The sequence below is a fragment of the Poecilia reticulata genome, linkage group LG18, assembly GCF_000633615.1.
Source record: "Poecilia reticulata strain Guanapo linkage group LG18, Guppy_female_1.0+MT, whole genome shotgun sequence".
Taxonomy (NCBI): Eukaryota; Metazoa; Chordata; class Actinopteri; order Cyprinodontiformes; family Poeciliidae; genus Poecilia; species Poecilia reticulata.
Genome location: NC_024348.1, coordinates 13,530,567 through 13,556,749, shown reverse-complemented (window position 1 = coordinate 13,556,749; position 26,183 = coordinate 13,530,567). Strand labels below are relative to the sequence as shown.

Below are 26,183 nucleotides of genomic sequence, written 5' to 3'. Positions count from 1 at the left end.
TTATTCTCATAATAGTATTACTTTATTCTAACTATTATATTATGACTATTATCCTCATATTTTAATTTTATTCTTGTAATATTATGACTTTATTCTTATAAAATTTTGACTTTATTCTGGTAATATTGACTTCATTCCTGTACAATTTCTGACTTGTGTTGTTATAACTTCATTCGTAACATTATGACTATTTATCCTTGTAATTTCACGACTTTATTTTAGTAATAGTTTATTCTTGCACCATTTTTTCCTTTAATACCTTGTAATATAGTAGTCAAAGGTAATTATTTTGTATCCATAGAAAATCAGGCTTTTATTTTTTTACATTTTGTACAATAATCACTACTTCTGATAACCCTTTGTGTTAGAATACGTCAATCATAACAAATAGAAAAATAAATAAAATTAACTTAATATAAAATGTCGTAATTTAACTTAAATAATTCAAATCAATTAATTCATCCAGTGCAGCAGCAGAATGTAGTTTAAGTGAAATTCTTACCCCCGGTGTCTGACAGGTTACGCCGCAGAGGGAGCACCGGTGGGGAAACAACCTCGGCGTGACGCCGTTATAGTCTTCGATCATGGCCAGCGTCGGCTGCTTGCCCTCCGACAGTTTCATTTGCTTCAACACCCACTCGCGGACAATCGAAGGCAGTTTGCTTAAGATCAACATCTCGGCTTTGCACTTTTTGCCGAGTGGCGCTTCGGCAGACGAACCTTTCTGGGTCTTTTTCGCCGCCTTGTTCTGTCGTCGCTCGTCCAGTTTCAGTTCTGATTTCCGTTTTTTTGCTTTTTTCTTCTTTTTTGGCTTCTGCTTTTCAGTTCTTTTCTGTTTGTTTTCAGTGTTACTGTTAGAAATAATGTCATGTGTGGCAGGTATTGCGTCCTTTAATCGCTCAGGTGGGTCACCAGCTGTTGTAGCCAAAGATGTCTTCTCTGAGGTTAACACCGATATACTTTCTTTATCTAGTGGTAACTCATCTACAGCCCGACCGTTGTTCTTCTTTTCTACACCCACATCGCTAGAGTCCCTCACTTTGCTTGACTTCAGGATACTTCTTAGTTTAGGTTTGGGTTCAGAAGACTTTCCTTTTATTTCCGTCTTGCTAAAAATCTGATGCAAGACGCGGGACAGCTTTGCAGGATTGACCTGCTTCAAAATATGAGGGTCGAGTTTTTTCAATCCGTCTTCGAGGCCGAAGCTCTGAAGAATCGCAGCGACTGGTTCTCTGGTATGTTTTAGCTGATTGAGCTCAGACGACACAACAAATCTGCCTGGAACTGGGTTTTCATCGTCTCCTAACCCTGGAATGGACGGCGTGTCGTCTTTCTGTTCACCAGACAAAACCTCCAGGCTGCCGTCAGAACCGGACGGAAACTCTGGTGGAATGTTGTTGGTATTTGGTTTGAAGATGGGGAGCCAGTCCAAGGAGAAATCACCAAAATCAGGAGCTACACGGGATGTTGACGGCCTTGCAGAGGAGGAAGGAAATTCATTTCTTTCACCAAAGTAAGTCTTCCAGTTCATACCCCGATGTTCCACACGCCTGACACGGTCTACCAACTTATTATTATCCGATTCAGATGCGTTTTGAGCTGGCAGGTAGTGGGCAAGAGAGGAAGATCCAGGAAAAGTCAACTGGGGTGCAGGTCCAGGATTAGAAAATCCCTTGGGAAGTTTTTTCGCTGGCGGCCCATTCTGGTTCTGGGTGGATTGAGACATGTTGTAAGCAAACTCCAGATCTTTAAGTTTCTTCAAACAAGATCAATCCGGAGAGAAACACGCTCATTAGGCCTAAAATCAAAAGAAAAGGAAACATGAGTCAAAATGACGACAGCAAATTCTGCTGGATGATAAATTGTCCCAGAAATTATTGCAAAAAATGTTAACGTTGTTGTTTTGAGACCATTTTCAAGTAATATAACGATAGAGGAATAATAATCCAAGAACATATCCTAAAATATTAATAAACCTTAAATTCTAGTGAATATTTAACACTGCATTGGAAGACATTTTAACTATCCAAAATAAATAAACAAAATAACAGAAACAACAAATAAAATGAATTATGAAGACTGTAAACAAATTTGTCATCCAGTTTTTGGTAGAAAAAGGGAAAAGAGAAAAACAACAAACCGTGCAAATTGAAATTAGGGACTTGTTTTAATTTATCATGCAATTAATTAATCTTCCACAAACTCTCAGATGGTGCTTCATTTTCAACCACCCTTCCTCCTTCCACTCAACTTTCACATTAGTACACTTGAATGAAACACAGAACGAACAGCTAGCTTCTAGGAATAAACATTTGTGGGCACAACGTGACATTTCTGCATTAAAACTCCCATTTTATTGTTTTATGTTACATTTTGATTTTCTGATTAACTGAATTTCTGATTCCTAATCAACTGCAAGCTGAAAATCATCAAAATGAACAGACATAAACATGGGAAATATTGTAATAAATGCGCACTGTTTTGAATTAACTTTTCTAACTATTTGAGCTACAGCTGTATATATGTCAATTATTATATGTAATAATAACAATACGGTGCAAGTTAATGACTCAATGCAATTTGCCTGGTTTCTTTTTTAAATAAAACTTTTGTTTTTTTTTCTCAATTTAAAACAATAAAATAAACTTTACTCAATTGTTTGATAACTAGAATCAGAATGATTGTTTATGTGCGTTTTTGATGAGATGTGTTGTGAATTATTGTATCATAAATAAAATCCATTGAACTAACGCTCTGAAATGTAAACGTAAAACCCAAAACCTACCAGTTTAGCGGAAGTAACACCGATCTCGTGTTGATAACGGATTAATTTCTGACACTTTATCGTTCACAATGACCTCAAAACACTACTTTGCTCAAACATTCTGCAAAATCCGTTCCGGTTAATACAAAGGACAAAAAACACATCATGTCAGAAAGAGGACTTATCATAAGTAAGAGTCACCTACATCGGCAAAACAGACGGAGAAACTACAAAATTAAAGTTATTATTTTAGCATTGCTTCCTTCAGTGATGTTAGCAGGTCCAAGCTAAGATGCTATCGTTGCTTACGGTAAACCGTTAATGGCGTCCCGGTGAAATTAACAGACGTTAGCAGGAAATTCTTGCATAGGTATCATTGCTCTATCGTTCACTTTGCAATCTAACGGGCTGATAACGTGTTTACCTTAAACGGCTGAGCCTGGGGAGCGTTAGCGGTTCTTCTTCTTCTTCTTCTCCTCCCAGTTTGACTCCAAACTACTGCCGCCTGCTGGCCGGGAGAACAGCTGCGGTCAGCGACTTTGGAGTTGGAGGGATGATTCCTGGAACTGATCGGAGGAAAGTCGGGATTCAAACCAAAGACCTTCTTGCTGCAAGGCAACAGTGTTTCCATCCATCCATCCATTTTCCTGCACCCTTGTCCCTTAGTGGGGTCGGGAGGGTTGCTGGTGCCGACCTCCAGCTAACGTTCCGGGCGAGAGGCGGGGTCACCCTGGACAGGTCACCAGTCTTTCGCAGGGCAACATAGAGACAGACAGGACACACAACCATGCACACACACACCTAGGGACAATTTGGAGAAGCCAATTAACCTGACAGTCATGTTTTTGAACTGTGGGAGGAAACCAGAGTACCCGGAGAAAACCCACGCATGCACAGGGAGAACATGCAAACTCCATGCAGAAAGGCCGGGAATCGAACCCAGAACCTTCTTGCTGCAAGGCAACAGCTCTAAAATCTACCAACTGCGCCACTGTGCATCCCTGGCAACAGTGTTTGATATTGATTAAATATTTCTGACTATATAATGAAGCTAAGTTTGTTTCACATAGTTAAAATTGAACATATAAATGACCGTAAAGGTGTAATTCTATCCTTTTTTATGGTGGTTTTGTGTAATTATTCAGAAATAGGACTTCGTCTGATGCCTCACCCTAGGTCTCATTACATGTCATGGGTTATTTTCTCTAAATAGCAATGAATAGCAGCAATAATTTTGACACTTAAGTGCTTCTGTGAACAGGTAAGGATAGATATCTGCTGTATGAAATGTTAATTAAATTTTTTTTTACACAAAATCATTCTTAGATAATGAGATTTTAGTCTTATTTTGTGCTCCTTTCAGAATTAGTTTTAGAGCCTTTTGTCACTTTAAATCTAGATAAGCTGCTGCTGGCCACGCCCCTCCGACCCTGAATCAGACTCAGAAGCAGAAGTAAAGACTCATGAACAACTATTAAGAATGTAGCAAGAGATTTCTGAATGGTAAGTCAATAACAAAGCACCTGTCTTTTATAGCACCCGTTGAATACAGCGGGAAAACCTGTTAGCTAGCTTGCTGCTCCGCGTGGGTTGCTAAGTGACGGACTGGGCTCGTCTAGGGTTGCTAGGTAACGGGCAGTGCCCAGCCACTTCGACTTGATAATCAGAAGGTTTTTAAAACGACCTGTTGTCCAGCCCCCTAAAAATATTAAATTATTACCATAAAACAGCGATATTTCGTTTGTATTTTTTTGTGTTTGGCTTGTTTGTAGAAACAGGAGAGACCCAAATGGAAGTAACAAAAGTGAATTTTGCACAAGTGGTTCTCGCTAAACAACAAGGTACAATGTGGGGTCAATATACTGAGCTTTATCCCCCCACGCTAAAGTTAGCAAACTTCCCACCAGGACACACACACACATACACACACACACACACACACACACACACACACACACACACACACACACACACACACACACACACACACACACACACAGTCTAAATGCCCAAGTGGGTCGGATTATAAATAGACAGAAATCCCCTCCTGACATATTCCAGCCTGCACTGACTAGCAAACATCGTTTGTTCTTGTCTGAATGTATAACACTTTGGTTTTTGATATTATTCTTTGGCAGCTGGTGAACACATGTGAACTGAAGTCACTGTGAGAAGTTTTATAGTCTGTAAAGTCAAAAGTTTGGACTGTGAAATCCCCCAACTGCCTTTCTCTCCGCTTTGCTTATTAATCCAAAGCATGACATTAGGACTATCTCGGTCATGTGGCACAAAGAGCTGGGCTTCTGGGTTTGGTTCATGTAGTCGGACAATAAATTGTACATTTAATTTTATAGTCTTCTGCCTTATGATTTAAGTACTTACCACAGTTTCTGGAGTTTGTATTTTTGCCACAACTGCTTAGTTTAGAAGTAGGGCATAAAAAACCGTTATCCGTGGATTGAACATGCGTACGGTTTAGCTTAAATAAACGAAAGGAGTGCTGTTTACTTCATACTATTTTAACACACCAGAAGATCTAATCTACACTGAAAACGAGCCATGAAAACTGGTGCACCCCTTCATTCTTTTAAAAACACCAATCAGTCTGTAGAGCAATTAAATAATGACCGTTAATACAAACAAAATCTATTTACCCATTAAAGAAGTACTCGAACATGTCATGAATATGTCTACAATTTGACTGAAATAAACAAAAAGACAGTTTTGGTCTTGGTTTGTTGCAATTAGCAATAAATCAATTAATCATAGGACAAACTAAAACGAGCTCAACAATTTTAATTTGCCTGATTTATCGTGTTTAAATGTTCATTTTAATTTAAAGGTTACTGACTTTTGAATGTGATCTTCTTGCATTATCATGACATTGTCATTAAACTTGAAAATGGTCTCTAAATAACAATATTATAATTTTTCGCTACTAAGTCTGGGACAATTTATTGTCCAGCTAGTTTTGTTATTGTGACAGTTTTATATGTGCCTGAATAATACATATTTTTAAAGATTTAAAGTGGAAAATTGTTATTTTTCAAGGGTTCAAACATAAAATTTGCCTTTATTCACTTTTACTTGACGCTTCTTTTTATGCACTCAGCACAGCGTTAATGAAATCATTTATAGCTGCTCCGCTTGTCCAGTGAATTTCGTCCAAATCGAATCTCCAATTAATTTTCTGTCTGATGCTTTGATTGTTCCAGCAGAGGAGTGTGTAGATAAACAGTGGCATGTTGTTTGGAGGATGATGGTTGGAAAATAAAGGCCACTCTGTGAGTGTGTAGCCCTTTAAGCCAGCTGAGATTGAAGGGACGGTGTGTATCGGTGCATGAGTCAGCTTGTGGACGATTGCTCAGCTATGCAAGTGCTGGAGGTTGGAGGGGGGTGAGACAGCTGCTCCACCAGTCGCTCTGCAAGCCCTTATTCATTCCTCCTCTTCTCCTTTCCTTCTCTATCTTTACATGGATCTTCGCTGATTTCCTAGATGTGTCTTTGGGATATATGGTGTGTGTTAGTGTTGATGGGATCTGAGGGACCTGTGCTGGTGTGTGTTTGAGCAATGCTGCGTGTGTTCATCCTGTGTGCGGAGCGTCTACAAACGCCGGACGACGACATCAGTGATGCCTACTGCAGCGTCACCTATGAAGGTATGGATGGCGACCATGTGTTTGAGTAAAAGTCAAGGAAAATTATATGGGACAAAAAGCTGAATATCTTTGCTTGCATACGTCGGGGCTTTTTCCAGTTGGAAGTTGTCATCAAACTCTGAAATAGCTGCAAGGTTATTAGATAAACCCTTCTAATATTAGCGTTTTATGGGGTGCGGCCGACACAGAAAGATGTTGGGATGATGGGAAAGAGTGGGCAGCTAAATTGGGGACGAAGTGACAGATAGGGAAGAAGAATGCCAGCGTGTTTCCTGTGAAGCCTGGTTGTGTTTATAGTTAGCACCAGTCTTTCAGCAGAGTTTATCCTCTGGGAAGCCCAACACTCCTCCTCCCTCTCACAGTCATGCTAGCATGAGGCGCTGAGCTGAATCAGCTGGTCCACCTGTTAGACTGAAGCCAACAGAAATTACTACACAGACCAAATTTCTTAAACTGACCACTTTTCAGGTGTTATACCTACTATCTAGTTAGAGCTGGACAGTAAATCAGTAGCAGTATACATTGCGATAGACACTTGATCAATATCAATAGATAATACATCTGATAGAATAATCAATATACAGAATATTCACTGAACTGATATGCAGAAAAAAAGGCTTTAGATGTCTACTGGCTGGCTAAGCTAGCTGGGCGGAATCAACTAACTCGCTTGCTCTTTGGTTACCTAGCAACTCATTCATTCTTTGGTTACCTAGCAACAAGCTGTCGAGTAACTTGAGCAGCAGTAGCAGTTTCAAGTCCCGCCACCCTGCCTCCTCCTAGCTACTTAAAAAAAGCAACAACAAAAAAACAACGGCGTGTTAAATCTAACAATCACTGCACTACTGACAACTGATTGTCAGTGATTGTGGTGCACTTTGTACGTGAACTTTGTACACAAACTGATCCGTCGATATTTCCAGGTGCTGAAAATACAGTTTTATCTAAAGATTGGTTTTTCGTTCAGCTTAAGTAAACATTTAGTACGACTGAGTTCTCTGACCGTGCATTGAACTTATGATACCGTTGGAGCACAAAGGTTTCCCTGTGTGATATACGCCGCAGCCTGCAGCACACACAGACACACTCGTGACTATCCAGGCAAAAACCTGGACCTGAATCAACCATTATGAACGCTTGCTGAATTATTTTCCCCTCAGTTGTCAGTAATCCATTTTTAGGAAACGTGTGTTGTTCTACTCTTTATTTTCATATTTGACACCAGATACTAACCAAATGTTGGCCAAGAAATATAACTTAAACCTCAGGGTTATAATGCAAGACCCTCGCTAACACTGTGTGTAACTATTCAACTATTCACATCAATGAAAATATTTAATGCCCAAATATATAAATATATACAGGCAAGACAATGTTAAGTCATCCACTACTATTAGCATATTAGCACTGACATCGCTAGCGCTTATATTTCTCTTCAGTAGAACCAGATTAGCTTCTTTGCTAAGCTAAGCAAGGCTAATATGCTAGTTTAACTCTGAAAATGGCAGATGCTGACAAATACATAAGTGAAAACATAGCAGTACCTTTTACTAGCACTAATTTTTCCCCCTCCTTTTTTAACTTCTTAAAGCTTTTTATTGGTAAATAAATTTGTATTTATGCTAGGCTATAAAGGCTAACATAATGTGTTGACATTGGAAGTAAAAATATGAAGATATTAACAGAAATTAAAACCTTGTAGTGATAACTGACATCGGTTGCATGGAAATGTTTAATCTCTATAATTTTATTTAATAAAATAAATTATTAATTATCAAATAGGAGTGTGACGAAGACTAACTTATTAACTCCCACCCTCCATTCATAAATCGTGTGGTTGCCTCCGTAGTTGTTAATATTTTTATTTGTTTAATGTACATGTTTTTTTGCCTCATTATGCCATCAACATTTAACTATTAGTATTATGCATAATTTCTTAACCATCTACTATATGTATGTATGCTTGCTTTATAGTAATCATAATTAATTTTAAATTAATTGCATCACCTTTTTTACTTATTTATTTTTATCAAATTTAGTTTTATATCTCTAAAATTTTTTATCAAAAAGTATTTTGATTATAGCTTCTCTACTAAGTATTAAAAAGTATTTATCAACTGTGTTAAAGCCGTGGAAATTACTTGGTTGTGAATTTTAGTTTCGCTTTCTCTCCAAAGTGATGGAACATTGTTTGCCACCAGTAGGTGGCGCTATTTTACTGCGTGTGCTTGTATTTACCGTGGTATGGACCTAAAACTGGTAATTTTTAAATAAAATGAAATAAATGTTCAAAAAAAGGTTAGTCAAACAACCTCCCTGAAAAGGTAAATGATGTTTAATTCAGTTAATAAAAGCAAAAACATCCTGTTTTTGTTGCTACATTTTAAACCAGTAACTATCTCTTAAATCAATTTAGTATTTCTTAATTTTATTTTTTTAATTTTCAGACAATGTGTCTGGAACTCTCAAGTAAACCTGCAAGATTTTCTCAAATGCCGTAACATAATTTAGAGGTAAAAAAAAAAAAAGACTGTAATGCAGTTTTGAAAACAAGATTTTTATCCATTTTGTTTTACTGAAAACACCAGATTAAAATCAGACCTAAACATTTAGCAAAAGAGCAACTACACACAGAGAGAAAATGAGTGAACGGAGTAGAAACCAATGTTTTCTGGCAAATATTTGGCTGAAAAGGAAACAATCAGGCGATAAGAGAGGAAAAGAGAACAGGAAATGTTGAGATTTCCTTTGAATGTGAGGTGTGTGTTCCTGACAGCCTCGCTTACTGCAGTTTTTCTCCACAAGCGATTCAGAGAGAGAGAGAAACCAGAAAAGACTGCTTGAGTGGGGGAACAATCCGCGGATTATCATTTTTTTACCATTAAACAACTTCATCTGGTGGAGATTTTTTTCCAGAAGAAGCTAAGAAGATCTTCATTTCCCATCCACGGATGATTATTTGGATGCCTCGTTATGTAAGGCATTGCTTCTTCCTCCGCCCTGGATCCTTTCGACCTTCTGAACTCGGTCACGTCTCATTCATTCAGATCTGAAACCGTCAGATCTGAGGGAGTTTGTTCAGCTCTTCATCCCCGTTGGATTCTGCTTTAGCCATGTTGCGCTGCGTTCTTCAGCGGGCTAACAACCTGAGGCGATCTGACCCCCTGGCCAGTGTCACGTTTAGAGGTAAGGGGACAGACAGCTCTGGGGATTTGGCGAAATGTGTCAAAACACCCAAAAAATCCTGTTTTCAGAGGGGATAGAAAAATATATATAAAGAAACAGAACTCAGACAACCAGGACTCCTCCCAAATGTTAAGAACTTAAATCATAAATTTCTCTAGAAAAATCACAAATTGTCATTTTTTGAGGGGTGTGTAATAATAATAAAAATAAAAATAATAAAATAAAAAATTATATTTACACACTTTAAGAAGCATGCTAACTTGCTTGCTTCTTCTTAATAAAGTATAATTAAGGAAATATTGTTATTGTTGTTTCTCCTACCCTCTCCAGTTTGGCTCAGCCAAGATGATAATTTGCTTTATTAAATAAAACTGTAGAGAGGAAGCATTTCTATGCCAGCGATAGGATTAATTATCACTAAAAGTTTTTATTTATGTTAAGTTACTGTAACCTTTTTTGTCTAATTGAGTAACACAATGCCAAGACATTAGCCTTCTTTAGCTTAGCGTAGATACAAATTCATTTACCTGATAAAATGTTTTAAAAAGTTTAAAAAATAAATCCCAGTTAGTGATAGTGCCAAGCTATAAATAGTAGCACTGATTGCTAAGTCTTAAACATTTGTCAGTGTTTCACATTTGTCTGCCACTTCCAAAGATAAGCTAACATATTAGCCTTTCTTAATTTAGCAAACATGCTAATCCGATTCTATTGAGGGGAAATATAAGGATTAGCTAAATCAGTGCTAATATGCTAATGACCTTCAATATTTTTCATTTGCAATGTTTCTTACACCAACTTAATTGTTTCCACATTTTAAAACTTAAGCTAGCATTTTAGCATTCCCTCTTTCATTGTTCACTACTGTCACAAACAAACAGAAGGAGAAACGCCTATTTAGTTTCTTAACCTCACAAACGTGGTTCTTCTCCTTAAACTTGATGCAACATGTTGGTTTTGATCATCATTAACAGCCATTCTTCACCCATTAGTTCAGTGGTTCTTAACCTGGGTTCGATCGAGCCTCTGCCGCGGAGGTAAAGACACACTTGTGTACAGTCGTGATGACGCCCCGCTTTGCCATCACTTGCTGCAGAGGATCACGTCACATTGCTTAGCCAATCAGAGGATCACGTHACATTGCTTAGCCAATCAGAGCTGCGGAGGAGCCCTGATTGAAGGAGTTCCACTGTCAGCATGGATTTGAACTTTTGTCTTTATTTACTTCAGCAAAACTCAGTTTTTACCAAATTCTATAGCTTTCGGTGTACTTCTAAATCTGCTCCATAGTTGCATCTTTTCGGTGTTGGTACTGCCTCTAGTGGCGTGGAGGTGGTAACACAGCTAATATAATTACTAAATCAGAATACCGCAAAGTCTTTATTATTTATTATGAATTTTTCATTATCTTAAGAATGTAGAGCTAATTAAATGATCTAAAAAAGACCTTAAAGTGGTTCCAGTTTCTCTCGATGGCCAACCTGTTGAAACTGTGGCAAATTTTAAATACCATGGGTCGTTCCTGGACAGTCAGCTCAACTTTGCTGAAAACACCGAGTATATTTTGAAGAACTGTTCTCAGAGACTCTACCTTTTAAAAAGACTTAGTCATCTTGGGGTGACCCAACTAGACTCTGGTTGGGTCACCCCTATGTCTTGAATTTGGGGAGGGGGGAATCATATTTTATTTATCACTACAGAAGGGTTCAGTGAATGAAACTGGAGGGTTTGGTACCTGAAAAAAGGTTAAGAACCACTGCATTAGTTATAACATTCAGAAACCAAAGTGTTGTCCCAACACAAAGCAAAAACCAAGCTGTTAAAATCAAATCTTGGATATTACATCAAACTATTCTGGCTTGATTAATTCCTCAGTTTACATCCATAATAGATGCAATGTATGACTGAATGGGTAACTGTTCTACCTGCCCTCTGTCATCTTGTTTGTGCAACTGTTTTTGTTCTTTCCATAAGTTGGTGTTTGCCTCCTTAATGAGCTGAACTCTGCGCTTAACTTCCTGCCTTTGTCCAAACACAATTTCCTGGTGCCATCAGACATTTACCTCCCTGCTGCAGCCCCAACTTATATCTCATCTCACTGCTAAAACAAAGTCTCACACCAAGACCAGTGAAAAATGGACATGACATTCAAAAACAAAACACAACACTTCAGCCAGAAAGATAAATTTTTACTTCAGTGACTGACCTAAAACTCTTTAGCATTACTGATGTGGCATGTTTCCTTTCCCTGATAAGTGACGTCTGATTGGATGATGACCTTTAGAAAGCTTGAACGTTGAGCTTCTTAACACATTTTGACACAATGTAGCTACAATTGAATAGAGACTGTATATAAATATTCATTTTAGGTCTTTCCCAAAGATTCTCAATTGGATCTAGGTCTGCTCTTTGACTAGGCCATCCTAATCCATTGATATTCTTTGATTTGTACCACCTAATAGCAATGTTTCCATCCACTTTTCACATGAATTAGTTTTCCATGTTTTTAGCTGCTTCTTGTCTGGCTAAGTACCCAACGTCCCTCTGAGGTTTTCACACTTTAACACTTTTGTTAGTTAAAAATTATCTTCCACTTCGCAGTTCTGCACCACTTTGTGTTGGTCTATCACACTAACGGTGTTTTCACACCCGGTAGCCCAGCGACTCGGTTTGATTTGGGACCAAAATTGCAACATTTGTTACATTTTCAGCTGCTGTGGTTTTCTTCCACACTGCACTGTGTCAAACAAACCAAATCCTTTGAAAACTTGTTCCCCTCCTCACCTGTGGGGGCGCTACACCAAGAACCACTGAAGGAAACAACACAAAAACCTCTTAAGAAGACACTGAGCACAACTTCCTTCACAAAATGTAAACAGAAATGGAACGGCGTCAGATTTTAGCGATTGTTTGATTTCTCATTGGTGTTTGGCAAAAAAAAAAGACAAACTATTTCTCCTGCTAGCGCGAGAGACTTGTGTGTCTATTTAAGGATGCATTCACACCAGTCCTGTTTAATCTGCTTTAATCCATCTCCACTTCACTTGTGGAGGTGTTATGGCATAATGTGGACCAAAAAACTTTACTCTGGTCCGCCTATAAACCTGGTTTGGTTAAAGTGAACTTTGGTAAAGTTGGAATGCATGTGTGTACGCCGAGCGGCGCGGAGTCCCCGAAGAAGACTACAGCGCAGTGCATTCTGGGTAAATAATACAACCAAAACAAATGCAAGAGTCTTGCACTAATGGGAGAAAAGGCTTGTTGTCTTTTGCAAAGACAAAAGAGAAATCCTACAACCACTAAAATCTGACGCTACTCCATTTTTGTTTACATTTTATGTAGGAGGAAGTTGCCAGTGTCTTCTTCAGATGTTTTTGTGTTGTTCCTTCAGTGGTGTTTGGTGCAGCACCAGAGGAACTGGTTTTTCAAAGGATTTAGTTCATTTGACAGAATGTAGTGTGAAAGAGAACCACACCGGCTGAAAATGTAACTGATGTTGCAATACGGCCCCCAATCAAACCGAGTCTACGCTGCGCGACTACCAGGTGGGGAAACAATGTACAAAAGTTCACAGGGAAATCCCAAACAGCTTAATTTACATTGACATGTTCTTTGTTATGAACGTCACAACACCAGATACTTTAAAGGTTTGTGTTTTAAACCATTCAGGGACCAGCAGTGAGCATTTCCTTCACTCTGGAAAACAGACACCATGTCCATTTATAGACATTATAATAGAGCAGCAAGGAAACAGTGGGAGGAGAAGCAGGCAGAGGCGTCGTATGGAGGTAATAAATCCCAGCTGGGATGTAAACATAGGAAGGGACAGATAAGAGCTGCTGTCAGTACTGGAACCTGAAGGTTTTCTCTCCGATTATTTACAGGAAGAGAAGGTTTATGGGAACTGTATGTATTTATAAGTTTATTTATTTATAAGTTATCAAGTCGCTCTGTCCACTGATGCTGGAGTTTAGGAATGTTTTAATGATATTGTGTTGATTCCTTTTCCTCACTCCTGCATCTGTTTGTCTGCAGGTGCAAAAGTGATTGAGTTTGATGGCAAGTGCTTGTGTTTGTGTGCGGAACGAAGGATTTCCACGTAAACAATAAGTTTTCTCATCCATCCAAACCAGGAATAAAAACTTGAAACCCTGCTGATTATAATCTGAGGTTGTTGTCTTGTATCTGTTGACTTTATAATTTAGCTTCCATTGATCATACAATTGCACAGATTGGAATTATGAAAGCAAATTTGCTCCATGGAAATATGCCAATTTTGAAAAAAACTAAAGTTTTTTGAGTTTTTGCGTTTCCCTTACAAATGTAAGCAAATCTTTGTCATTATTTGGCTAATCTTGAAAAAAAAAATTGTGTTTCTAGGAAATAAGAAGTAAAATCGCAGGCGAATAAGGTTGTTCACATAAGTCATTAAAAAACACGTTTTGCTGTCATCCTCTTACTACTTCCTGTTGTCTTCTTCGTCGTTTCCGCCAGTAGTAACAGCCCGTCGTTGATCACATGACTTGTGTGACGCGGAAAAAGTGTTGACTTGTGGTTTTGCAAAATACACTAATTAATTTAATACAACTGAAAAACACCTGCTTTTATCTTGACCAAATGGGAGTTACGAAAATAAAGTTTGGGGAGAAAACAACTTTTGCAACACAGGAGTCACGTGGTCAACAACCAAACTACTGCTGGCATAATATAGCAGAAAGTGGCAGGAGGACGGAGGTAAGTTTGTTCACTTAAGTTTGTCAACAAGTTATTTACATGTGATTTATAACGTTTCTTATCTAATGGAAACGCCGCAATTGCGAAGTTGTGTTTTTACGGCAGCAGTGGAATATCGACAAAGAATTGCGTCACGTTTGAAACTTAGCTAGTCTAGCGCAAAAAGGTAGTGAGTTTTTATTTTTTTCTTCCATTAAGCAAATTTAATTCCAATTTGCGCAATTTGATGGCCAATGGAAACTATTGCGGCTCATACCATATTGGTGTTTGTGCACAATGGTGCTATAAGAAAAGAGCTTAGCTGCTCGGCGGCTCCTGCTCCCAAAATAACACAAGCAGTGATGCTGGCTGACAGACAGACAAACACACGGGGCCGTGCAGGTCTAAACTTGGGTTTCCCATGCCGGGTTCACTCGGCTCCCTGTTCTATTCTCAGATCATGACAGAAAATGTGCCAAGCTGAACCAGCCGGGAAGTTAATGCTGCGTTACTTCCTGTCAGATTCAAACCCAGATACCAGCCCGAGGGACATTTTAGGGCTTCACACACACAGAAAGTAACGCAACCTCTCGACCTGTGTGTGGAAGGGTGGAGATGTTTTTTAAGATATCCTCTAAGAACGGAGGTCCACTTACGTAGGAGCTTCTCAATGTGTGTGTGTGTGTGTGTGTTTGCATGTTGTTGGCCATGTGTGGGTTGTGTGTTGGGTGATAGAAGTGGGAAAAACAGGAAAGAAAACAATATTTTGAGGGTGTGCATTACAAGAGGTGGAGAATGGTGTGTTTTTGTTTTTAGCTTTCGGAATTAATGGAGATCAGGAGTGTCCAAAGTGCGGCCCGGGGGCCATCTGTGGCCCTCTGAATGATTTTGTTTGGCCCCTCTCTACAGTTCCAGAGTGAGGCAAAAATGACCTGTAAGCACAGGCGGTTGATGCAGATGGATAATTTTGTTTTCAATTGTTTTAGATTAACAATTTTTGCACTCAAATAAAATCTTTAATTTACAAAAAAAGGTACAGCATTCATTTAAGTCTAAAGTGGTTTTTTCATTTGTAATGACTTTGTAATATTATAGGACTACAAACATAGCAACTCTTTCTCAGAAAATAATTGAGCCCCTCAACACCCCCCCCCACCCCCCAAATATTTACTTTTTATGACCCTTTGTAAAAACATAAAAATTAAAGTAAATAATTTTATTATCTGAGCAAATAAAATAATGAAAGTTACATAAATTTTTGCATTTAATAAAAAGTAAAAACGCATGTGCTTTTAACTTGACTGCTTTGGCCACCAGGACAAACGTTTTGACCACCACTGATGTAGATGAACCAAGAAAAAATTATAAAAAATTGATCAAAAGTCACGTATCAGTAATATTGTAATCCTTGAATTTATGTCCAGTTTCACAAAAAAAATGTGTACTACTGGTTTTTCAGGCAATTAGGTGTTAAATTGCACAAAGATTATAATTTTAAACATTGCATTTGTGTAAATTTAGGTTTGATGCTAATTAGACTCATTAAGCATTTAAGGAATGAAGTAATCATAGTGTGTTATTTCATCTATGCAATTTGGACTGAGTCAAAATACACACTTTTTACACAAAAATGATTAATTTCTTGGACATAAAAACATTGGATTGAAAAAGGAAATGTATATTTAAATTCCACTTCTCTGATTTTCCTTTGTTTAATTGAAACGCAGTTCATGATAGACTAAAGTCCTCAAACTGTGGGACAGTTTCTTCGATTGTGTCCAGTTGCATCATGAACGACACAATGAGCATTGTTTTTATTTCCTTCTGTCTGGTTGAATCGAACTGCGCGTCTGGATTTGTTCCTCTTATCCACCGAAACTGAACAAAAATAACAATAAAGATCTTCATCAACAACCGATGACGGCTCACATCCCCATGCGCGTGTTTGTAGTTTGTCCTGGGATGACCTCTGTATAAATACGATGAACTGAATTTAGATCTTTAGGACTCCTCTGTGGTTGATAACCTCTTCTGGCTTGTTCATTGTCCCGTCTGACCCTCCTGCCTCATTTCTGCCTGACAGGGCAGGAAATCAGAGCTCAGGACTTCATGTTGCAGGAAGTGACAGAAAGATAACACGCACACATAAGGACATTGTTTGTTGGTGGTTGTTATTTGAGAACGGACTCAACAAAGCAAGCTCAGGTTAGCTTTGAAATTAGAGTTAGGACTGATTTGGTTTTGATTTCATATGTCGATACAACGTCCTATTAAAGACAACGAAGACTACAAGAAGCAGAGATTCAACCCTAAGTTCATTAAGTGGAAACAAATGTGTATTAAATAACATTAAAAAAGTCAAGTCAAGTTTATTTGCATAGAACTTTTAAGCAACAAGGCAATTCAAAGTGCTTTACATCATAAAAAAAAAGACACAATAAACATAACTTTTTGTTAAACGTCATCGTCAAACTCACCGATAAACATCAAATATATTGGTAAATGTTTCATTTGTAGTGGTTCAAAATCAACTCTAATGTTTTAGTCTAGATTTAAAGGAACTTGGTGTTTCGGCTGTTTTTCAGTTTTCTGGAAGTTCGTTCCAGATTTGTGGTGCATAGAAGCTGAATGCTGCTTCTCCATGTTTGGAGAAGCAGCATTCTCCAAACATGAGAATGCTGCTTCTCATGTTTGGAGAACATGAGAGCTTCTCTGACCTGGTTCAGAGAAGCTCTGAACCAGGTCTTCTGGTTCAGAGCAGAACCAGAAGACCTGAGGACTCTGGAAGGTTGCTATGACAACAGCAGATCTTTAATGGATTGTGGTGCTGAGCCATTCAGTGGTTTATAAACTAACAGTATTTTAAAGTCTTTTCTCAGTGTAGAAACTGTAGAACTGGGTGATGTGCTCTAACTTCCTGGTTTTAGTCAGAACTCCAGCAGCAGCATCTGGATCTGATTGATTTGTTAGTCAGACCTGTGAAGACGCTGTTGCAGTGATCAGTGCGACTAAAGATAAACGCTTTGATGAGTTTCTCTACATCTTGTTGGGACATCAGTCATCTAATCCTGTAAACCAGTGGTTCTTAACCTGGGTTCGATTGAACCCCAGGGGTTCGGTGAATGCTCATATGAAACTGGGGGGTTTGGTACCCCAAAAAAGGTTAAGAACCACTGCTGTAGATGTTCTTCAGGTGACAGAAGGCTGACTTTGTAACTGTCTTTATGTGGCTCTGAATGTTCAGGTCAGAGTTCATCATTACTCCAGATTTTAGACCTGATCTCCTGCTTCCAGCATCGCTGGCATCGCTCCTCTTTAAGTCCAAAGATAAAAACTTTAGCTTTGCTTCTGTTCAGCTGGAGAAAGTTTCGGCACATCCACACATTGATCTGTTCAGTCACCTGGTGACACCATAATGTAAAAATTGTGACAACAGCAACTTTGATGTTTTTCTGTTGCTGGTTCCATGAAGATGTAGCATAAAGTTGAAAAGTGGTTGTTTAACAAGAGTTCAGCTGTTTTCCAGCTCAATTCATTCAAAACGACTCATTTACCTAAAACAACATTTATTTAGCTGCTGCTTCACTGGAACCTTTTATATTATATTCTTATTTTCCTGGATTAAAAACAATATCATGTTGCAGTGGCAGTTATAATATGTTAATTTGACTATATGGTACTTATCCGACATTTTTTTTTTTCTGCTTCAGGGTCAAAGAAGAAGACGAAGGTCATTAAAAACAACCCCAACCCGGTGTGGAACGAGGCGAGTTTCATGTAACCCAACTATCAACATATCAAACTTGATGAGAAACTTTACATTCTAATATGTCAGAATATATTTGCAGTATTCAAACATCCATCCATCCATCCATTGTCTTGCACCCTTGTCCCTTAATGGGGTCATAAGGGGTTGCTGGTGCCCATCTCCAGCTAGCGTACTGGGCGAGAGGCGGGGTTCACCCTGGTCAGGTCGCCAGTCTGTCGCAGGGCAACACAGAGACACACAGGACACACAACCATGCACACACACACTCACACCTAGGGACAATTTGGAGAGGCCAATTAACCTGACAGTCATGTTTTTGGACTGTGGGAGGAAACCAGAGAACCCGGAGAAAACCCACCATGCACAGGGAGAACATGCAAACTCCATGCAGAAAGACCCCAGGCTGGGAATCGAACCCAGAACCTTCTTGCTGCAAGGCAACAGCTCTACCAACTGCGCCACTGTGCAGCCTGTATTCAAACATATTACTATATTTATAGATATTATCTTTAATGATGCAATTAATTTGTGTTACTGAATAAATACATTGTTTGTCGGAGTTTCAGGTTTTAAGAATAATTTTTCATCCATGTTTTCAAACACATGTTGGTCTGATTGATAATCAAAATGAAAAAATTATTTTCTCATACAAGCTAATCTATACCTACCAGAAATCTGTAGAAAAAGTCAAAGCTAATGAATTTTCCAGTAAATACAGATTTTAAAAATAAATATTTACATAAACAGCTAAACTCCAGCACCACCATAAAACGCCACACTTATGCAAACAGCATGTTAGAATAATTTTAACCCGATCTAAGTGATGTTCAGAGTTAGTTATTCTATTTTGAGAATTTACCTTTTGATGCTTTTTAATGTTTTTCTGACGTTATTTTCTCTCTGTTAGGGATTCGAATGGGACCTGAAGGGGATTCCTCTGGACTCTGGAGCAGAAATTCACTGTGTGGTCAAGGATCACGAGAAAATGGGAAGAAACAGGTACAAAAGTTAAAATGTCTCACTGCTAGCTTTTACAAACAGTTCATATTTGTGCACTAGCAATAAGTCAGCAAGTTGTTTGAATAGTTTTTGATCCACTTATTATTTCTAGAGAATATTTTGGTATCGATCCGATAGATAAATACGGACCAGTATTGCCAATATTGCTACTTTTTATTGCTTAATGTTGATACATCAAACTACTGAGATTTAAGTAGTGTTTTGTATTTTCCGTTAAATGATCTTGTTAAAACCTTAAAAATAACTTAAAGTTTATAGGTGTTTGCAAAATACGTTAATATCACATTAACAAGATAAATAGAAACAGTAAATAGCAAAACTAATTTGTGTGATTTTTTTCTAAATAAACAATATGCAAAAAATTATAATTTGAGAGAAAATAAAAACAATCTATTTTGAATTGGAGGTGAGAAACTACAACACAAAAATAAAATAAAATTTCACAAGGAAATTTGAAACTAAAGTATTCATCTTACAATTTTATATTTTAAACATTATAGTTATGATGTGAATTTGCAATGAGTAAAGCTTCGGTATTAAACAACATTTCATCAGCTGCTCTTCTTCTTTGTCTCCAGTAACCAGAGTTGGGTAGTTATATTTACTCAGTTACATTCACTTGAGGAACGTTTTTGGTAAAAATTTACTTCTATTAGTATTTTTACTGTGCTGTACTTTTTGTTTTTACTCAAGTAATTTTATTATGAAATATTTCTGCTCTTACTTGAGTAAAAATATGTTGAATACTCTGCCAGCAATGTATGGTAAAGGTTTGTACTGTTTACAAATGGGAGTAAAACCATGTCATTGTGTGTAATCTGGGTTTAATGAGTGGGATTATTAAAAAAGAAAAGACCATGTAAATGTTTGTCTTCATTGGTCTGGTCAGGTTTCTGGGTGAAAGTCGGCTCGGTCTCCGAGACGTCCTCAACTCTCCCAACTTTGCTGCCACCTTCACCGTCTCCCTGCTGGACACAAAGAGGAACAACACAGGGGTGAGCCGATCAACCGACACAACTCCAACACGTCGATGCCACTGATCTATAAACACCGAACAATTCTGTTAACTAAATGAAGCCTGGAGATGTAGGTATTATTAATTTAGTTCAGTGTGCCTCAGCAAAAGGAAAAATAATGGAGAAAAAGCATTAAAAAACAACTCAAAGCCAGTATTTTCTCGCGCTCTGTGACAACTACGCTACACACAGACACTAGTGTATCAGGATTCAAAAAACACTCAAACATTTCCCACACAAAAAGCAGAACATTCATTGCGTCACAGTTTTATGCTTTTAGGCTTAATGTTTATTTTGCAATTATTAAAAAGCAATCAGTGTGGTTGATTAGCTACTGCTGCTACTAGCTTGGTTGATTAGCTACTGCTGCTACTAGCTGAGCTAGCACAGCTAATTTAAATGCCTGCTCTGCTGATGATCTGTCAGAGTTGGTGTTTAGGTCGCATTTTTAAATTTTTTTTAACTGAACCAAAATACAGCAAATCCCACATCACATCTACATGCTGAAGTTTTCAAAGTCAAGCTAGCATAACTTAACTACTTCCTTCTTCTTTGCTTTTTTTTCTTAATTAAAACTTTTTTCTGATCTTATCTAGTTGTTGCAGTGTTGACAAAACACAAATGTATCTTTTATATCACATTTAAGGTTTAGTGCGTTACATTGATAGCTTAACGGCTAAAACCAATGCTAGTCGTTGTTAGCAAGCAGCTTTTGGCCCTCCATTAGGGAGATGGGGGTGTGACGTCAAGCTGCAGGGGGTCCATATAACAAAGATTTTTCACAGATTTGTGATTTAAACGAAGCTGCAGTCTGTGCCAACCCACAATGCTTTGCGCCCACCAGGCCACGCTGACCCTGCAGGTCTCCTACATCCCTCCTCCAGGATCGGCTCCCGTTTTCCATCCTCCCTCACAGCCGGAGTCTCTTCCTCACAGCAACCCCAACATAGAGCTGGACACAGTTACAAGTAACACAATCTGCGTATAAAAGCTAATTAATAACCGCACAGACAACAACAGTTGGGTTTTCTTCAAATAGAACATGTCCGCCTGTTTTCCACCCAGTGATCTCTCTGGATACTTTGGGCGAGGAGGACACAGAGAGTATGATCATGGTGGAGCCTGCGGAGGAGCCAGGAATTGACGACAGTCGGTCCCTGGTGATCATCGGCCCCCCGGGGCCTCCTGGCCAGGAGTCGCCCACCAACCAGACGCCCAAACGCTCCCCACCGGCCTACAACACGCATGGAGGGCTGAGGAAGAGGAGGAGAGGCGCCAGCAGTCAGCCCAAACCGCTGGCCAACAAACCTCAGGACATTCAGGTGGAGCTTCAAACTGTACAGGATTCAATTAGGAATGAAATGTAACGTCACTGAGATTTCTGCTGCAAACAAATCTGAGTTTATGTTTCAAGGTCAAATCAAGAACTCTTGTGAAAACCGACTCTGTAGGTTATCAGTGAAAATCATGTTAAAAATTAAACTGAAAGACAAATTCAACTGAGATACAAAACTATGACGGAGTGTTAGAGCAAATAAAATAAAATAAAATTACAAGAATAATGTCAATACTAGGAAAATTAAGTACAAGATAATATTACAAATTTATTCGTGAAATTTTATAACTTTATTTTCAAACTTATGACTATTCTGACATTATTTTTTTATTTTTTGTAATATTAATTTATTTTCAAATTATTTTCAAAATATTATGACTATTCTCCTATTATTGCAACTTTATTCTGGTATTATTTTGACTTTATTCCTGTATGACTTTATTTTTGTACTTTTATTACTTCTCAAAATATTAAGACTATTCTCATACTATTACAAATTTATTCTCATTTATCTGACTTTATTCCTATACGACTCCACTCTCGCAACATACTAACTTTGTTCTGGTAATTTATTGACTATTCTTGTAATTTTATTTATTTTACTTTTTCTTAGTATTGCCCTAATTCTCTGTCATACAAAAGACAGATTGTGGAATTATTTTTTTTAAGTAAAATCTTAAAAATAATAGTACTTTTTGCTGCACAAATGCAGCACAGTTGATGGACACAAAATGTGTTTAATTTAGTAAATACGGACGGGCTGTTTGACCTTTAATGACCTCTTGAAGCAATAATTAATAGGTTTAAAAAGATATTAATACAAATGAAAACTTTTGATTCAGCAACAGCTTGGCTTAAGAAGACGGTTTTCACTCGGTTTTTACCGATTCTCGCTCAACAAACCGTTTCTGCTCAGGTTCGTGTTCGGGTCGTTGAAGCTCGACAGTTACCTGGAGTCAACATCAAACCCGTGGTGAAGGTGGCAGTCGCCGGGCAGACTAAGAGAACCCGCATCAGGAAGGGAAACAACCCGGTCTTCGATGAGGTAAGCAGCTCCTTCTGCAGGGGTGTCCAAACTGAGGCCCGAGGGCCATCTCTGGCCCTAGGAATAATTTTGTGTGGCCCCTGACTGCAGTTCAAGAATTACACAAATCTGATTCTTACCCAGAGGTGGGCAGAGTATCCAAAAAATATACGCAAATAAGAGTTTTACTACTTCAGCACATTTTTACTCAAGGAAAAGTAAAAAGTAGCCGTCCAGGAAGTTATTCAGGTAAGAGAAAAAATGTCTACTGAGTAACTGGTCAAATTATCAATCATTTAATGTTTAAAAATCACATCAGCAGACAGACCAAAATATAAAGTTAAGTAGGAATTTTGTTATTTCAAGGACCAAAATGACAATAATTCATATAAATAATAATAAAAAAAAACTAAATCAGGCAAAAGAAAATGTTTCCAAATCAGTTTCTTTCAATAAAAACCAGAAACTGCAGGTGTGTGTCTGTGTCTGGTGGATTTCTGGTTAAAAATGTTTTTAATTCAATGGGTAGAAAATCCAAACATTTTTCTCAAGTAAGAGAAGAAATACTCCAGAATGAAATAAAGAGTAAAAAGTACAGCGTAGTAAAAGTACTCGTAAGAGTAATTTTTTTCTCAAAAGTTACTCAAGTAAATGTAACTATAGTTACTTCTCAGCTCTGTTCTGTTGCATATGGAGCCAATATTCACACTTTATGTAATTAGGTTGAGATTTCCACAGCAGATTTTATCTTCTTAACCTGAAATGTTAAATACAACACAAAGAATTGTTGCTTTTATTTTAATTCATATTATGCCACAAACATCTAGCGACATTTTACCCAGAAACACACCTGGTGGACACATCCATTAATTACACGCAGCTTTTAGGTTTTAGAAGAAAATTCTTATTTTTGTTGCTGGAAGTGAAATAAAAATATTTCATAGAAAAACAAAGTAGAACATAATTGTCCCAACTGTGAACATTAGGCAAAAACCATGTAAATGAAAAAAAAAAAATTTAAATATGAATTCTTTAGCGTATTGTTGAGCAGGTAAAAGATAAAAATGTCACCATAATATAATTTTTGCATTTTTAATTGGGGAGAAAAAGGCTTATTTTGTCTTACTGCAAGGATCTTTATGTTTATTTTGTGTCAAACTCAAACATTTGTCGATTTCCCTCTGCAGACGTTCTTCCTGAACTTTTACGAGACGCCGTCGGAGCTGTTTGATGAACCCATCTTCATCACTGTAAGCCTGAATTTAGATTCTGAATCATCTTTCAAGGCAAATATGTAGACAACACATTTATTTTATTCCTTACAAGGTTCAGTTTTCTGTTATTTGGTGATGTGGACATAAAAGAAGCAGATTTTGATCAGGTATTTCTCACCACAGGTGTGTGACTCTCGCTCGCTAAGAACTGACGCTGTAATCGGTGAATTCAAGGTAAAACGTTCACATCAGACGTTTTAACTTTTAACTAAGTTCGTCCTTCACACTGAAAGCTTCTGCAATCATAACGGACACTCAGACGTCTTTGCTGAACATTTTGTGTTCAGCTTTTACTGAACAAACAAAGGCAACAACTCTTTGTATCCTAGCAACCGTGACAAAAGACAAAACCACATCCTGTTAAGCATTCTTCAAAATAAAAGACTTCCTCTCTCCAAATAAATCATGCTTATACTTAAATATGTTTCACTTCACCTTTTTGTAGATGTGTAAAATCACAACAATTTAAGTCTAAAATTTGTTATTTTTCACTACAGTTGGATGTTGGCACTGTTTACAATGAACACAGTAAGTGCGTTGTTGTTAGTTTTTTTTATACTTTTTGCCATTTTATTGACAAGTAATTTTGATTTTCCCACCCTTCAGGACATTGCTTTTTGAGGAAATGGCTTCTGCTGTGTGACCCCGACGACCTCTCTGCCGGGGTCAGAGGTTACCTGAAAGTCAGCGTGCTTGTCCTGGCAGCTGGAGATGAACCACCGGTGAGTAAGAGGCATGGCTGCAGATCTGGAAAATATTTCTCACTTAAAATAAGAGGACCTCTTTCTCCGTTTTTCTCTTTTTAATGTACTTCTTTCAACTTTACAAGAGAAAGATGACGTAGAGATGTAGTTTAAAAAAAGCATTAGCATGTTATAAAAAAATATAAGCAAATTATTTGAAAATATTTGTATTTGTTACACTTAAAAAGCATGGTGATGTAAATGCCAGTTACTGATTAAAGAGTTAAGATAAAGTTGACTGATTAGCAACCCTTTTTTTTTTACATTTTTCCTTGAGGATTGACCGTTAAAACATCACTCCATGAAGTGCTTTAACTCATGACAGCCCCCAATAATCACCCTTGCTTTTTGGTATCCTGTCTTTTTCCATCATGTTACAAATTCTCTGCTTTATCTCTGTCATCCTCGCCTTTGTAGCAAATCTGTAATTTTTGGTGGACAAGTTGAGCGCTACTAAGGTGATAAATCAAGCTGAGTGTTTATATTTTAAAACAGAACAGCATATAGCTAATTTTCCATCCCACTTCGGACTCTGTTTGGACCTTTCCTGTTCTGGTATGGCCCTGCCATCTTTATTTCTGTTTTAACTAGCTGTGACTAAAGAGCAGCACCCTCTTCTGGATGGCGACCAAACTACAACGCTAAAAGAAGATCTAAGCAGACGTTATTAATTGATTAGATCTAATTTTAATCTCATAAACAATTAATCCACATTTAATTATAAGTTGACTAATTGTTGGCATCTCTATTAAAAAGCCCTATGAGATAAATGTTAGATATTATATGATATCTGGTTATCTGTGTGGTCTGTAAATGATGATAAACTGACATCAGAGTGATGAAAGTAGAATAAATTTAATACAAGCAACTAAAGTCAGCAGTCTGAGGCTGTGACGTATAAATATAAAAGTGATAATAAAAAGTCAAGTTTTTGGTCTAAGTTTTTATATTAGCGAAGCTTTAGTAAACATTATATTTTCTGTTCATTCTCCTTTTGAAAAGCCCAGAAATTGAAATAAAAATGGTTAATTTGACCCTAAATGCATTCTTCATTGTAGGTATTGAAGCATCTCCTGTCTCAAAGGCCATGTAGGTTTTTCTGCAGTAGATACATTTAATTTAGAAGGAGTGAAGGCAAAATGACTCTTTATATGGTAAAGGTTGCTAAACTAAACATTGGCTTTTCTTTTATAGGGATGGCTGAAAAACATATAATAACATAATAAATTCATATCAGTCGATATCAATACTTATTGTTTAGTTTCTCTGTTTTAAATATCTGAAATATCGCCGAACTGCTGGCAGTATTTCAGAGCAGTTAAGAGCCTCAAACTGCTGCTGTGGCAGTTACTCCGCAGGTCGTTGCTAGGTAACCGAAGAATGAGCGAGTTGCTAGGTAACCAAAGAGAGAGCTAGCTCATTGTTTTTCAACCATTTTTGAGCCAAGGTACATTGTTTTACTTGAAAAAATCCCGAGGCACACCACCAACCAAACATGTAAACAACGATGCTTTGTAGCCGCCTATATTATAATCATTCTTATCAAAGTGTCTTGAATAGGAATAAAATAAACACAAAAATGTATTTTTATCACATTTTACATTTCTTATTTCAAATTGCACTTAACGTGTCCACTTCAAAAATACACCTGAACAGAACCACAACACTGTGGTGTTAAA

At 37.7% G+C, this 26,183-nt stretch overlaps 2 protein-coding genes across 19 annotated transcripts in view; one reads left to right on the top strand and one right to left on the bottom strand.

Moving 5' to 3' along the window:
• Positions 1–342: 342 nt before the first annotated feature.
• LOC103480638 (uncharacterized) lies at positions 343–2,954 on the bottom strand. The gene is made up of 3 exons (XM_017310330.1): positions 2,786–2,954; positions 503–1,798; positions 343–357 (listed from the first exon to the last, which is right to left on the bottom strand). Exons 2-3 carry the CDS (start codon positions 1,724–1,726, stop codon positions 343–345), a joined length of 1,239 nt encoding a protein of 412 aa, XP_017165819.1. The 5' UTR covers positions 1,727–1,798; positions 2,786–2,954.
• Positions 2,955–5,896: 2,942 nt separating this feature from the next.
• The window catches only part of dysf (dysferlin, limb girdle muscular dystrophy 2B (autosomal recessive)), a 100,418-nt gene continuing 80,131 nt past the window's right edge, over positions 5,897–26,183 (top strand). For 9 of the 18 annotated variants that reach the window (XM_008435628.2, XM_017310454.1, XM_017310453.1 and 6 more), the window contains exons 1-11: positions 5,898–6,423; positions 18,033–18,088; positions 18,999–19,090; positions 20,001–20,106; positions 20,972–21,095; positions 21,193–21,449; positions 22,380–22,508; positions 23,675–23,737; positions 23,885–23,935; positions 24,259–24,289; positions 24,368–24,483. In XM_008435628.2, the coding sequence (XP_008433850.1) occupies positions 6,336–6,423; positions 18,033–18,088; positions 18,999–19,090; positions 20,001–20,106; positions 20,972–21,095; positions 21,193–21,449; positions 22,380–22,508; positions 23,675–23,737; positions 23,885–23,935; positions 24,259–24,289; positions 24,368–24,483 (1,113 nt within the window). In that variant the 5' untranslated portion in view covers positions 5,898–6,335. Of the gene's footprint in view, positions 6,424–9,242; positions 9,610–18,032; positions 18,089–18,998; positions 19,091–20,000; positions 20,107–20,971; positions 21,096–21,192; positions 21,450–22,379; positions 22,509–23,674; positions 23,738–23,884; positions 23,936–24,258; positions 24,290–24,367; positions 24,484–26,183 lie in introns of those variants that run through there. The other 9 variants (XM_017310465.1, XM_017310464.1, XM_017310463.1 and 6 more) reach the window with 4 other exon arrangements.